This window comes from Manis javanica, chromosome 10 (assembly GCF_040802235.1).
Source record: "Manis javanica isolate MJ-LG chromosome 10, MJ_LKY, whole genome shotgun sequence".
Taxonomy (NCBI): domain Eukaryota; kingdom Metazoa; phylum Chordata; class Mammalia; order Pholidota; family Manidae; genus Manis; species Manis javanica.
The window spans coordinates 117,607,726-117,620,873 of NC_133165.1; the positions used below are offsets into that span (position 1 = coordinate 117,607,726).

A 13,148-nucleotide genomic window follows, 5' to 3' on the forward strand; every position below is an offset into this window, starting at 1 on the left:
CGCCATACCCTGCCAGGTGCCCCCTGATCTGATCTGTGCCCCTCTAAGGCAGCTCTGTTCCCAGTGGGCCGCCTGAGCCATCCACTATGCAGGGCGCCCCTTCTGGGGTGGGTCCCAGCAGCCCGGGGGCTGCCAGCCTGTGAGCTGGGACGAGGATTCCAGGGTTGAGTAACAGCCGTCTGGTTTGCTGTATGGGGAGTGAAGGTGGTGTGATGTGAGTCTCTAATGAACTTACCCGGGCTTGAGAATCAAATGTCCTGTCCGCCTGGCTAGGGATTCAAACCAGCCAATCAACCACAACAAATTGGCACTTGGTGGGACGCACTGGGATCTAGGCTGAGCTTTCTGTCTCCTAGCAACACACATCAGGGCTGCGTTCATCCCTGCCTCGGTTTCCACCCGGGCCTCCCTTCAGGCTGGGGATCCACAGGGGAGCCCTGCCCCTGGGCTGCGTCCGGGCCCTGCCTAGGGCGGTGGCCCCTTGTCAGGAGGCCCCAGTCGCACAGCTTCAGTCCTGTCTCTTGTCCCAGCTCCTCACACCTTTCCTAAGCCACTGGCTGACTCCACCATCCCGATCCCAAGTCCTGAGCACCCAGGCCCCGTTCTCTCCTCTTCCTGTCATGCTCAGCACCCAGCACGGCCCGGTCAGTGTGCCCCACCGCTGATGCTTCACCATCTGACCGGGGCTCTTTGCTGGGCCAGGCCTCACTCAGGCTCCTGAACCTCCTCCTCAGCCGTCTGTGTCCTCCGGGTAAGGGCTGGTTTTAGCAAGTGTCCTGCTAAGTCACCTGACCCAGAACTGCCACCCTGGATATCGGGTGGACCCCTCATCCTCGCCACCCTGGGGGATGTCTGGTACTCTGCCCTGCCTTTGCAGACAGTCCTGATAGGTTGGCTTAGCCAGACCCCCCCAATCCTGATGACTCGTTTTTGCAATTTTCCATCCACTGGCCCACCTGCTCCATAGAGGTGAACTCCACTTGCCCACGCTGTCTTCCCATCTCTTCTCTACAGCAAAATCCCGTGGCAGTGGGCCTGACACCCATCACAAGGGGCCTGAATAGAGCTCCCTTACCGTCTTTATCAAGTGCCATTGTTTTTTTTAAACATGTCAAACCCCTATTTGCTGCAGCCACACAAATGCCTTGGCCCGAGTTCCCACAGCTGTTACCGCCTCGCTGTGCGCGCCACCCCCACCCCCGCCAGCACCTTACCCTCCACCCTTGGCCTGACGGCTCCAGTTCATCCTCCTGAACGCAACACCGACCTCATCTCTCTGCAGCAGTGCTCGCTACTCAAGGAAGGTTACAGTAAACAAAATTATTGGCGGGGGGGGGGTGGCAACCAGCATTTTAAGAAATGAATTAGGAAAGCATAGAAAATATCAGAGAGGGTTGAGTGTGAGTATTGTTCTGTGTAACTTTTATTTCATCTGTGTGTGTGTGTGTGAGCGCCCAAAGGAGGGCCCCCAGAATGGAGTCACTCTCCTGAAGGCTTCCCTGGCTCATGGTCACTGCACCCCTGCAGCCTGATTTGAGGCCAAACGCTCCTCTCGTTGCTCCCACAGACCCCTTGTGCCTCCCTTCGTGGCCCTGAACGCGGACCCCTGCGGCTGGCCCCCTCGCCTGTTTCAGGGTATGGGAAGTGCATGCCTTGGTCCCCTCCTCCCACACTGGCTTTCAGGGGCTACCCAATGACGGGATGTCCAGAACACGACAGGAGTTCAGAATGGATGGGCTGAGATGGAACATGGAACGTGTAAAAGTTACTCTTCTGCAACAGGATAAAAGGCTCACATCAAAGGTGTGCACTGCAAATGCAGAGGAGGTTCAGGCATCACTGGGGGCTGGACTCTGACTGAGGGGGACCCCTGGGCCCGCACACTTGGGATGAGGGGTGCTGCCCTGTTCTCAGGAGCCCAGGCTCTGAATTCCTTCCTGCCAGCAAAGTGGGGTGGGGAGCTGCCACGGGGAGGATGCTGAGATCAAATCAGGGTGTTCCACCTCAACAGGAATAGAAAATTTATGAGAAAATCATTCTGGACACAGTGATATCTCAGGGGAAGCAGGGCTGGGGCCCCTGGCAAATCCTCCCTGAGCTGACCACAGCACCTGGTCAGACTGTCCTGCCTGAGACCATCTCTCTGCCTCAGTTTTCTCAGCAGGGTGTGTGTGTGGGCATGTGTGGAAGAGAATGTACATGTGTGCATGTGCGTGCTTTGTGTGTCTGTGGTGTCTGTGTGTGTGCCAGCACACAAGCATTGGCATGTCATGTGTGTGCAGGTCCTGGGAGAGCTGTCCACTTACTCCCTCAGCAGGCCCTGAGCTGCCCCCATCACAGGCTCCACTGTCCCCTTCAGGCCGCTCTGTCAAGCAGTGCAGGTGAGGGGGTCATGCTAGTGGCCATCTCTGCACTCCCCGTTGTTCAGCATAGCACCCAGGCCCTCTAGTGGGTCCTGGGAATGGGTGCCCAGCTCCACCAAGACCTCAGGGGTCCCTGGAGCAGGTCTTCCTCCTGCAGGATGGGGAAACCCTGGGACCTGGGAATGATGAGTTTCCATTAGCAAGTCCACTGACCTGCAGGAAGGCAGGGCTTGGGGTGGCCATGGGGCAGCCGTGGGGCTGAACCTCCTGGGGAGCAGGCCACTCTGCTGAGCACCTGGACTGGGGAGCTTGTCTTGCTGAGGTCACACGAGCAGGAGAAACCAAGATAGGGCAACTGACCCCAAAGGACGCACCTGATCCACTGCTGTCTGGTTTATGGGAATCGGCCAGTTTTGCGGGTGCTAATCAACTGTATGAATAAAATGAATTATGACCATTGTGATCCTGCTCAGAAAAGCCACCTCAGCAGGACCAGGCCGTGCACAGGGAGTGTGGACACAGGCGTGGGCCCGTGTTGGGGGATGGGCAAGGGGCCAGCGATCCACGGCCAGGGCCGTGGGCAGTGGTGGAGGCCCACAGCGGGGACACGAGACTGTTCCCGGGGACACGTGCCTGCCTGGCAGGGCCCGGCCTAGGGCCAGAAGCTGTGCTCTGGGTGCCCGAGCTCAGCTGATTCTGTGCGGGTCAGAGTCTGTGCCCGCCGTGGGTTCTCGGGCGCTAGCGCACAACCCGGGCCAGGGGTGACGGCACTCGTGGGGAAAGGGCCCAAAGCACCCTCCCTGTACTTGGAATGAACTCCGGGGCCCCTACCGCAGCGAGGTCCGGGCCGCCAGCGTCGCAGGCCGGGACGGGAAGGGCGCGGGAACCGCGGGTCCGCGGGCCAGGCCGCCAAGTCCACAAACTTCCGGCTAGCCAGGCGCGTCCTCCCCGCGAGGTGCCCAGGCTGCGGGCGCGCCGGGCCGTCTCTGTCGCCATCCAGAGGCGCGGCTTGGGCGCGGCGTCCCCTCCGCCCGCCTCCCCCGCCAGTCCCAGGGCCCGCGCGGGGCCCCCGCGGCGCCGGGCACGCGCACCGGGCGCGCCCCTCGCGTTGGTGTCCGGGCGCGCCGAGCCCGGGCGCGCAGCGACGCCCAGAGCGGAGAGGCCGGCGTCCCCGGGCTCGTTGGGCGCGGGCGCGGGCGCGGGCGCGGCGCGGGGCGGGCCGGCGCGGGGCGCAGTGGGCCGGAGCCCGGGCGCGGCGGCGGCGGCGGCGGCGGCGGCGGAGGATGGCGCGCGCGGGGCCCGCACGTGGAGGCCGGCGCGGGGGCGCGGGCAGGGCCGGCTGCTGAGACGCGCAGCTGCCCCCCGCGCGGGCGCCGCGGCTTCAATGGCGCCATCGCCCAGGACCGGCAGCCGGCAAGATGCGACCGCCCTGCCCAGCATGTCCTCAACTTTCTGGGCGTTCATGATCCTGGCCGGCCTGCTCGTCGCCTACTGCAGTGAGTACCGCGCGCGCGGCCCCCCGGCCCCGGCCCCGGCCCGTTGGGGCGCCCGGAGTGTGTGCGGAGTTGCGAGCTCGCGGCGCGCGGCCCCCCGGGTCCCGGCCGCTGTCCGCTGGGCCAGGAGGGCGAGGGTCCCCCCGGGCTCCCGGCGCTCGGCACTTGGGAGGCGGGCGCCGCCGCGCGAGCCTCCCTTCCCAGACTCCGCGCCAGGGCCCGGGCTCCAGGCCCCGGGTGGCGCGGCGCATCCCCGCGCGGCGATGCCCGCGGCTGCCGGGCCAGGCCGGCGAGCAGAGCCGAGCCGGGCGCTGCGAAGGCGGCGGAGGTCCGGGGTGGGCGGGCGGTGCGTCTGGGGTGTCGGCGGGGCGCCCTGCCCAGCGCTTTCCTCCGGCGACGGTCCCGCCGGGGACGAGGTGGACGCGGCGGCCGAGCCCGGGAGCGGGGCGCCTCGGGCGGGAGCGGGGCTCGGGCTCGGACGCGCCGCCGCAGCTCTGCCTGCCCGGGGCGCAGGCTGCCCAGGCTCCTTCTTAAAAAGAGAAGTGCGGGGTGCGGGGTGCTGGGAAGCCCGCCGCCGCCGCCGCGTCCGGAGTCCTGAGCCGGCGACCCCCCAACCCACAGGGGCTGCCGCGGGGCCGCGGGCTCGAAGCTGGGGTGGCCCGGGATGGTGGGCTCCCGGGACGCAGGCTGCGGGCTGGGTGGGTGTGGGGTGCTGGGGCCGGGGCGCTGGCTCGGGTCGGCTGGGGTAGGAGCGGGGGGCCGGGTCCCCGGCCTGCGCTCCGGGCTCGGGGAACGCGGGCTGGTCGGAGTCCAGGCACAGCCTCGGGCCGGGGTGGGGGCTGCCGGACGGGGCCCCGGGCGCAGGGCGCAGCCCGTTGGGGTGGGTGGGGAGCGGCCGGCGTCCCGGGCACAGGCGCGCTGGGGTGGCGCGGGCTGTTGAGCTCTGGGAGGCCGCTCGGCACGGGCTCCCGGTCCCTCCCCACCCCGGCGGGAGGACAGGACGGGCGCTGGGAGCACCTGTCATGGAGAGCTGCCATGGGCGCAGGAGGGGATGGAAAAATATGGATTCTTTACCAAAAAAAAAAAAAAAAAAAAGGAGGCCCGCGCCGAGCCTCCCTCCCGCCACTGCCTCGAAGCCAGGGGCCTTCCCGCTCCCAGGTCCAGCCTTTTCTCTCCAAAATGAGACCTTAGCGGGCCGGGCCGGGCCGGGAGACCCGGTCCTGGGACAGCCCCGCCCGCAGTACTCGAGGAGACCGGTGACCCGAACAGGAATTGCCCTCCTTGTTTCGGCCGGTTGTGTGCCCCCCACAACTGCCTGCAACTGCTGGGGCACCGCGCAGGGGAGGGGTCGTCTCCCGGGGTGCGCTCTGGGCCCCTCCCTCGGCACGCGCGTGGGGTGGCTGCAGGGAGCGGGCTCTGGGGGCTTGGATGGTGTTGGCTCTGGTTCCCAGCTGCCCTAACCGAACCCCCCACCGCCATCTCAGGCGGTGGAAGAAGACGCAGGTTCAAGCGCAGCCCTTGAGAGGAGGCCTCCTTGAGGAAAGGGTTAATGGCAGATAAACTCCCTCCCCACGCCTTCGGAGGTGCCTGTCATTTGAACGCACTTCCTAGTGGCCCGGGAGGTGCTCATTCAGCATTGTTTGGGGAGGAGACTGTGGCACCCAGAGCCCACCGTCCCTGGCTGGCCCTGGCCCCAGGGTCCTTGGGGCCCAGGTGAGAAGCCAGGTCAGCAGGCTGGGCGGGTAGGCAGCCCTCAGGAGGGAAAGAGCAGCTGCTAACTGTTAAGTACAGCACAGCCTGGCCCTTGGCTGCACACCTGCCAGCCAGGGCCTCCCCGTTCCCACCTTTGCAATGTATGCTGCGTCTGCCCACTCCACCTGCCACCTCCTGAACCCCAGGGTGGCGTGGCGTGCTCGACACTCACACCTCCAAGCAGCTGCTGTTGACTCGAGCCCAGGATCAGAGCGCAGCCACTGACCTGCCGGCCTTCACACACCGGCGGGAGACCCCGTCTCACCCGCTCGGCCTGTGGGGGCCTCCCCAGTGTTCTGGAAACAGCTCTTTCAGCAGGACAAGGGCATTTGGTGAAAGTGACTTATCCGGAACAGCAGAAATCATTAACAGGAGAAGCTGGGGTTTGCCACATTTTTATGGTTGTTTCCATGCCTATGTAATGGACTAATTGACAATAAGATAATGTTTTCAGACACACCCCATTACATCAGACACGCACTTGGAGAAATTAAAACATTTCACTAAAATACAAAAGAGACATAATAGAAATTTATAGCTTGGAACAGCAGTCCTGGAGATAAAAAAAAATACTTTTTTTCCCCCTTAGAATTGATAAGGCAAATAAAATGCAAATTAAATAGTTCCTAGGATTCCCATTGTCTTCTCCAGTGTATCTGGGATGCATAAGAATAGTTAGCATCCTTGTTTGTAAATTGTTTTCGCTATCAGTCAGGATTTTTATTATCTAGAATATCTTTGTGTTCTGGAGCAGATAGATTTCTATCCTATTAATTAGGGAAACTGATCAGTACCACCCAGGATTCAGTCATCCTGCCTGTGAAGTCTGAGTGTCTCTCTGCGGCACATCAGGTGTTCACTTCCTGGCACTGCTCACAGAGCGCTGGGTTGTTTCTTGGCCTGGTTTTCTGTCCGGGGATGTTCTGTGCCCAGTGAAAGGCCTCCGTTTGCAGTGGGCTGATTCCTATTGAGGGAGATGGGCTCCACCCTCTGGCTGGAGGAAGACCTGCAGCCCTCCAATTAGGTAGTTGCTATAGTGACACAGCCTTATCGTTTTCTCCTAGTGGGGAAGAATTGCCTGGAGGAGCAGAAAGGAAGCAGGGCCCTGGAAGGCCTTCTGCACAGGGCACCCCCAACGGTGTGCATCCCCCGTGGACAGCAGGGTTGGATGCTCGGTAGTGGGTTGGCCTGGGGGACAATGAAGTGGGGTGAGAAAGTTGAAACTCCTTCGTTCTGGTCTGGGAGACCTCTCGTTCAAGGATATGGTTCCCTCCCACACCCGGAGCAGAGAGGCCAGCCTGGACGTGGTTCTCAGATGGAGAGGCCTGACTGTACGGCCCATGTGGACCAGGGGTGGTCTGTCCACACTGGCTCAGATGCCAGCTGGGGCGAGGCAGAAAATGATGAACTGGTGAATGTCTGTGGCACATGCCTTGACTTTGGCATCTGCATGCAGTATTTAATTCAGGGGTTGAGAACATTGGGCTTTCGTATAGATTGCGTGTCCCCTGATCGGAATGGCTTAGTGGACAGACCCTCCTGGCATGCAGACTGTGGGAAGAAAAACTGTAGTTTAAAGTCCCAGGGAGTCACATGGGGAGATGCCATGTGACTGTTTTTGATGTGGATTTTTAAAAAATAAATCCCATCAAAAGTGAGTTGTAGCTTTAAGTTAAATCTCATGTCCTCAGCTGCAACTATGAGAAGAAATTACACGCAACTTCTGAATTGTTTTTAATCCATTAGCACACTAACCGAGCATAGGCTCTATGAAGCTGCATTTCCTTTATAAATACGATTTATTGCATATTTTGGAGAGATTAGAATATGCTACTTTCCTGCTGTTCAAATTTTATTTCTGGGGTTCTCAGAGAGGTAAATTTGAAATACTGGACTTAATGAAGTGGTGCCACTTGGAAGTTTATCTTTCATCTCACGGTCTTTTTTCTCCTACTGTGGTTGTATTTGATGAATTTCTGGCACAAGAAGATATGCTGTTTCTTTCAACTATATAAAGAAACATCACCTTTGGGAATTTGTTTTAGGCTGGGCTTAATGCCGAAGGGTCAGCGAGTAGAGGGGTCTGCCCCGGGAGCCTTCTTGAGGGCAGCGGCCCCGGGGACGATTCCAGGCAGTCCAGAGCCTTGGCCTTCCGAGGGCAGCACCCAGTGATGGCCAGGCTGACTGGTGGCCGCCCTCCCCACCTTCATCCACCCCCTACCCCCTGCCTGAGGTGCTGCCAGGAGGCCCACACCCCTCCAGATTGTCCCTGACATTCCAGTCTGCCAGCGAGGCCAGTGGCCCATGTGTCCAAGTAAAGGGGCTGCATCCGACCACTCATCTTGACTGGCCAGCCTGGCACCAGGCTTGCCTGCTCGGGGCCTGCCACTCAACATCCACGGAATAAAATATGTAGATCAACTTTTGTGGCGTGAAGTATTTTCAGGTGACTTTTATGGGCATAATTATGGGAAAATGTTATGATAATGTGGCACTAGAAAGGGGAAGAGAAGCAAAACATTAAAATCCCCATTTCTTTATGTAGCTTTGCAGCTGTGTGATTTAGAAGGGCTCATTTTGCAGTAAAATGTGGTGCTCTGGAGTTAATGACCTCTACAAAATGCCACCTGTCACCTAGAGCACCAGTGATGGCCCAAGTGATGGGGCGGGGATCAGCAAGGGGGACGTCTTGTGTGCCAGGGGATCGGGCGCTGTGGGAGCACTGCGGAGGGCAGAGGCCCGCACCTGCCAGTTGGACCTGTCCGGGGGAGCCATTGCTGGCTGCCCTCCGGGCCTGCATGATGGCTCACGGGGCTGGCAGTCTGGTGGTGGCCCTCGCTATATGCTGCGTTGCTTGCCATTCAGGGGTCCTCGGAGCTGGATTCTGGGGTTCAGGGCTGTCCTGGGCCCCGTGAGGCCCTGCTTTTCCCTTCCCTGCCTCTGCCCCAGGTTCCTGGCTCTGGGCCCAGGGGGCGCACTGGCTGTCCTGATGGTTGGGCTTCCCAGAAGCGCCAAGCAGCTGGACCCCAGCCTATCACCAGAGACTGCCCAGAGGCTCCCCAAGGCTCCCGGCCCTTGGCATGAGATGGCTGCTGGGAGTCAAGTGCGGAATCACCAGGGTCTCCAGCTGGGCATGTGGGGCTCCTCCCGAATCCTGACCCTCCTGGCCCAAGGGAAACATGGTTCCAACTGCTGCCAGCGGCACCCCCCAAGCAGAGGTCTGGCTGGGGAGACAGTGGCCCATTTGTGTTTGTCACAGCCTCCCTGGAGGGCTCTCACCTCCCAGAGCTCTGGCTGCCACGTCTCTGGTGCATCACTGGCCATTGGGTCAGTGTCCGTGGTCGGGGGGACCGATCTCCTGCTCCATGTCCGGGTGAGGCAGACGGGCCTCCAGCCTCATTGTGTGTGTAGAAATTAGGGGCGCTGGTCCGAGGTGGTGTGAGGGCAGCTCCTGGGGCTTTGCATTCTGGCAGGGACCGTGCGGTCAGCACCCAGCACAGCTGTGGAGGGGGGACGTGCAGCCTGTGCCAGGCTTCCTGGTCTTCCAGGCTTCCTCAGAGGGGCAGGCACCTCCCAAGGGTGGCAGGTGCCTCCCAGAGAGTCCCCACCCCCTCTCCATAGCTTCTCCGTCCTGGACTTCAGCAGGCCCCTCACAGCTGTCCTGCCCCCAGCCCCCTGCCCGGTCTTCCTCCAGGGCCCCTCCTGCGGCCCTCCAGGTCTGCCCTCAGTGCTGCATCCTGAGCCCCTTCGGGACACACGGCACTGTCCCTGGTGGTCCCCGGGCCAGCTTCCCTGAGGCCTGCACCCGCAGCTCCCCTTAGAGAGCTCTGTACCCTTTCCTCCCCTGGCGCACCTCACAAAGCCCATCGTTCCTCCTGGGGGACACCCTCCCTCCATCACGACTGGCAGAGTCCAGTCCCCAGGCCACCCTGGGGCTGCCCCTTGCGGGAGCAGGTGTGCGTGTTCCCACCTACACACCTGGCCTGTCATACTACCTACATCCACTGCCTGTGCAACACCGCAGTGCAGCCGCACCATCCTGGGGCTGCCCCACGCCTCCTCCAGGAAGCCTCCCCTGAACACACTGCCTTGGCTCCCTCTCTGGTGCTGCGTGTTCGTGCGTGTGCCGGCTGTCCAGGCTCATGTCCTGCCTCTGTTTTAGGCTCTGAGCTCGGGTGTGGCTATAGACTAAGGGGACTGACTGCCTGATTCTTGGAGCAAATACTGATTGATCCTATACCCTGGGCAATGCCAGGACTGGGGCAGGTTGAAGGGGGGGACAAAGGCCTGGAGGCATGGCCAGAGGGGTGAGGGAAGAGCCTAAGGTCTAGGGGCCTGGGCTGGAGAGAGGCCTGAGAAATGGCAGGACCCCCCAGGACGCTCTGGCTCTAACTGATTAAAAAGGGAGACAGAGCACGGGATCCCGGGGAGGTGCTCAGTGTTTTATGAAGTTTCCCGGGGGGGCCTTCCCGTGCCACTGCGGAAGATGCTTCACACCCTCCCGTGACCCTCGCCTCCCTCGTGTGGGCCCTGCTTTGAAGCCCGGACACCCCGGGTCTCACTGAGCCCCGTCTTGCTCCCGCTGTGCCTGTAACTCGGGGCCTCTCCCCCAGCAGTGTGGATGGAGACCTGGTCACTGTCCTGGGCTTGTGGGAGCCGGGCGGCAGCTTGGCCCCATGCATCAGTGCCACCAGCACCCCACCCCGTGATAACCCAGGGTGTCTCAGGACTTGCCACATGTCTCCCGGGGGTCAGGATCGCCACCCAGCTGGGCCCGCTGCTCTAGTGTGTGGGTCACCGGTCAACACAGTTAATTCCTGGTTTGTTGACTCAAGACTCTGTCCCTGGGCTTAACCCTGGGGCTGACAGCCACGGCAGGGGCAGACTGAGGGTGTTCTGCCCCAGAGGCCTGCCCCAGCAGGCGTCCCCCAGCCCACGGCTGCCCTCTGCCCAGACAGCCCTCCGGACTCTCCCCAGCCCTGCCCGGACAGTCCGAGCCGCTGGGAGAGGGAGGTGTCTGCCGGCCTGCACCCTCTGCCGCCTTCCGGAGCGTGGCACCAGCCAGCACGCGGCCTGCTCTCTGCCCTGCACTGTGGCTTCTCCACTGCCGTCGGTGAGAGAGCCACTCAGAGGCCATCAGATGCCCCATGGGGACAGGCGCCCACCCACCCTTCTCTTCACCTGCCCACCTGCTTCTATGAGGTGCTTGAGATCCAAGACACGATTTCAGACATTTCTGCCCAATGCCCACTGGAATGAGTGTCATAAGTGCCTTTCCTTCCAGAAGGTTCTGCCACTGGCTTCGGTCCCTCTGGGGGAGCGTGGCCTCTGCTGTACCCCTGGCCAGGCTCCTGGGCTCCCGCAGGCCCTCTGCTCTTGCCTGCCTCCCAGCAGCCTCGTCACCAGGCCCCGGCTGGGCCCTCAGAGTCCTCCACAGAGGCAGTGGCACCGGGTCAGCAGGCCGGAACCTGCGGGGCCCTTGGCCCCATCACAAGCCAGGGCGCCACCATCTGACAGGTGGCCTGGGCTTGTTCTCTGGGCCCCCGCGGCTCCCTCCCGGCCATCCCTGTGAACCAGACTTCAGTGTTCCCAGCGCCATCCTCTCCTGGGTGAAGACCAGCCTTCCGACCCTGGTCCCCGTGGCGTCCCTGGGGTGGGCAGGGAGAAGTTACAGGCACGGGACGTGCTGCTGTTTCTCAGTTCCAGTGCGCATCCTGGGGCCACACGCAAACACACATATACAGTATACACAAGCACAACACACACCTCCCCTTCCCCCCCATACACACACACACACACACACACACACACACACGCGCGCGGGCGGCTCTTCCTGCAGCCCCCAGGCCAGCCTGCACATTGCTTTCCACCCTCAGACTCCATGGGTCCTGAGCCAAGCCCCCTCCCACCCCACGGGCAGTGATCCCAGAGACCCTGTGGGGAAGACCAGGGTGGGCTGAGGCCCCGGCTTCATCTCGCCAGCTCTGTTCCTTCAGGTGGCGCTCATCACAGGTGTGGCCGACAGGTGGAAACGGAGGCCCCGCTCGGGGCGGATGGGGATAGAGCTCAGGCGCTGCCACCTCACCCCTTCCACAGCCAGGTCCGTGCTTTGGGGCACACATGTGACAATACAAACCCACATCTCATACCTTCCCCTGGGGGTCGTGCCAGGCTGAGATTTTATAGTCAGGGCAGAGCTGAGCCTGGTAGGCTTGCAGGGTTCTGGATCCCAGATCGCAGGCTGCAGCCTGGAGGCCACCGCGGCACAGGCTCCACCCCAGGGGCACCAGGCTAACGTCTCTGCAGTGCCTCCAGGGGCCCAGGCACCAGTGGGGTTTCGTTTGCAGTGCCCCCTGTGGGGTTGGAGCACCATAGGACACACACCCACACCGCACGTGTGTTTTCAAATGCGAGGGCCAGTCACTTGGGACACCTGTTCAGGGTGAGCCCCTGCACATGGGCCCCGGGGTCCCTGAGCTCACGGAGCACCCAGGAGGAGCTGAGGAACTTTTGTCCTGGCTGTCACAATACCCCTTGGCAATTAGCAGGCATGAGGGGCTCCTCCATAATAGCATCACTGTTTGGGGGACTGTCCCCCGGGATCTGGCTCACAGTGACACCCGGGTGCTGGACCTCACTTCCCTGCGGTTCCCTCCCTGCTGACAGCCATCTGTGTCCTAGCACCCAGCCTGCCAGGGCCCATGGGGCTCCCCACCATGCAGACAGTGCTGGGGGATGCCAGGAGGTGACTGGGGCCCAGTGTGTTGGCCGTGCACCCTGGAAAGAGTGAGTGGGGTGGGAAGGCAAGGCCCGTGCTTGACGTCCTGGAGGGCAGCAGCCTAGATGCCCAGCCTCACCGGCCCATCCCACAGACCCTTCCTTGGGGGCACTGTCACTCTGAGCCTCTCACCTCTGCCCAGGGCCCTCCCGGGGTGCCTCCCTGCTGCCTCTGCCCCTCTCAGCCACACCCCATCCTGGTACAACCCCTCCAGGCGTTCTGAGCCCTGTGGCCTCTCAGCCACGCCCTGTCACCAGAGCCTATGAGCCAGCAGCCCTGTCTGGGTGGTGAGGCCCTCCCTGTCCACAGAACTGGACTCACGCCCTGGAAGCGCTGGCACTTGGGGCTGCACGCCTCCTGTGCCCAGGCCTGGCCCCCGCATCAGCTGCAACAGACCCCGGGCCCGTGCACCTTGTAGTTCTCCAAGCCTTTTCCTGCCCTTGTGCCCAGGTGTACCACCCTCCATACAAGGTCCAGCTGCTGGATGCACTCAGGATACAGATGGGCCTGGGCCTCTCACCTTCTGAATGCCCTTCTGCTCCAAGGAGGATGGTGTCCAAGCTCATGTCCCCAGAAAAGGGGTGCCTGGGAGCCCAGGGAGAGGTGGGCACAGACATGGGATGGGGTGTAAGCTCTCCAAGAGACCTGGACTCTGCTGACTGGGCTGGAGTATCTCAGGGGTGCCAGAGGTGCCTGGGGGCAGGAGCGTCACAGGGCAGGCCCTCTGCGTGTGTGGGCACAGGGTACACAGGCACGGGGGCT

The 13,148-nt window shown here is 62.0% G+C and overlaps 1 protein-coding gene across 4 annotated transcripts in view; it reads left to right on the top strand.

The window, feature by feature from the left end:
- The first annotated feature begins 3,632 nt into the window (after nucleotides 1-3,632).
- TAFA5 (TAFA chemokine like family member 5) overlaps nucleotides 3,633-13,148 on the top strand; it is a 168,515-nt gene continuing 158,999 nt past the window's right edge. For all 4 annotated transcript variants that reach the window (XR_012121665.1, XM_073214066.1, XM_073214064.1 and 1 more), the window contains exon 1: nucleotides 3,633-3,859. Coding sequence is in view for 3 of the 4 variants with exons in the window: in XM_073214066.1 (XP_073070167.1) it covers nucleotides 3,748-3,859 (112 nt within the window). In the remaining variant the exon portion in view is untranslated. The remainder of the gene's footprint in view (nucleotides 3,860-13,148) is intronic.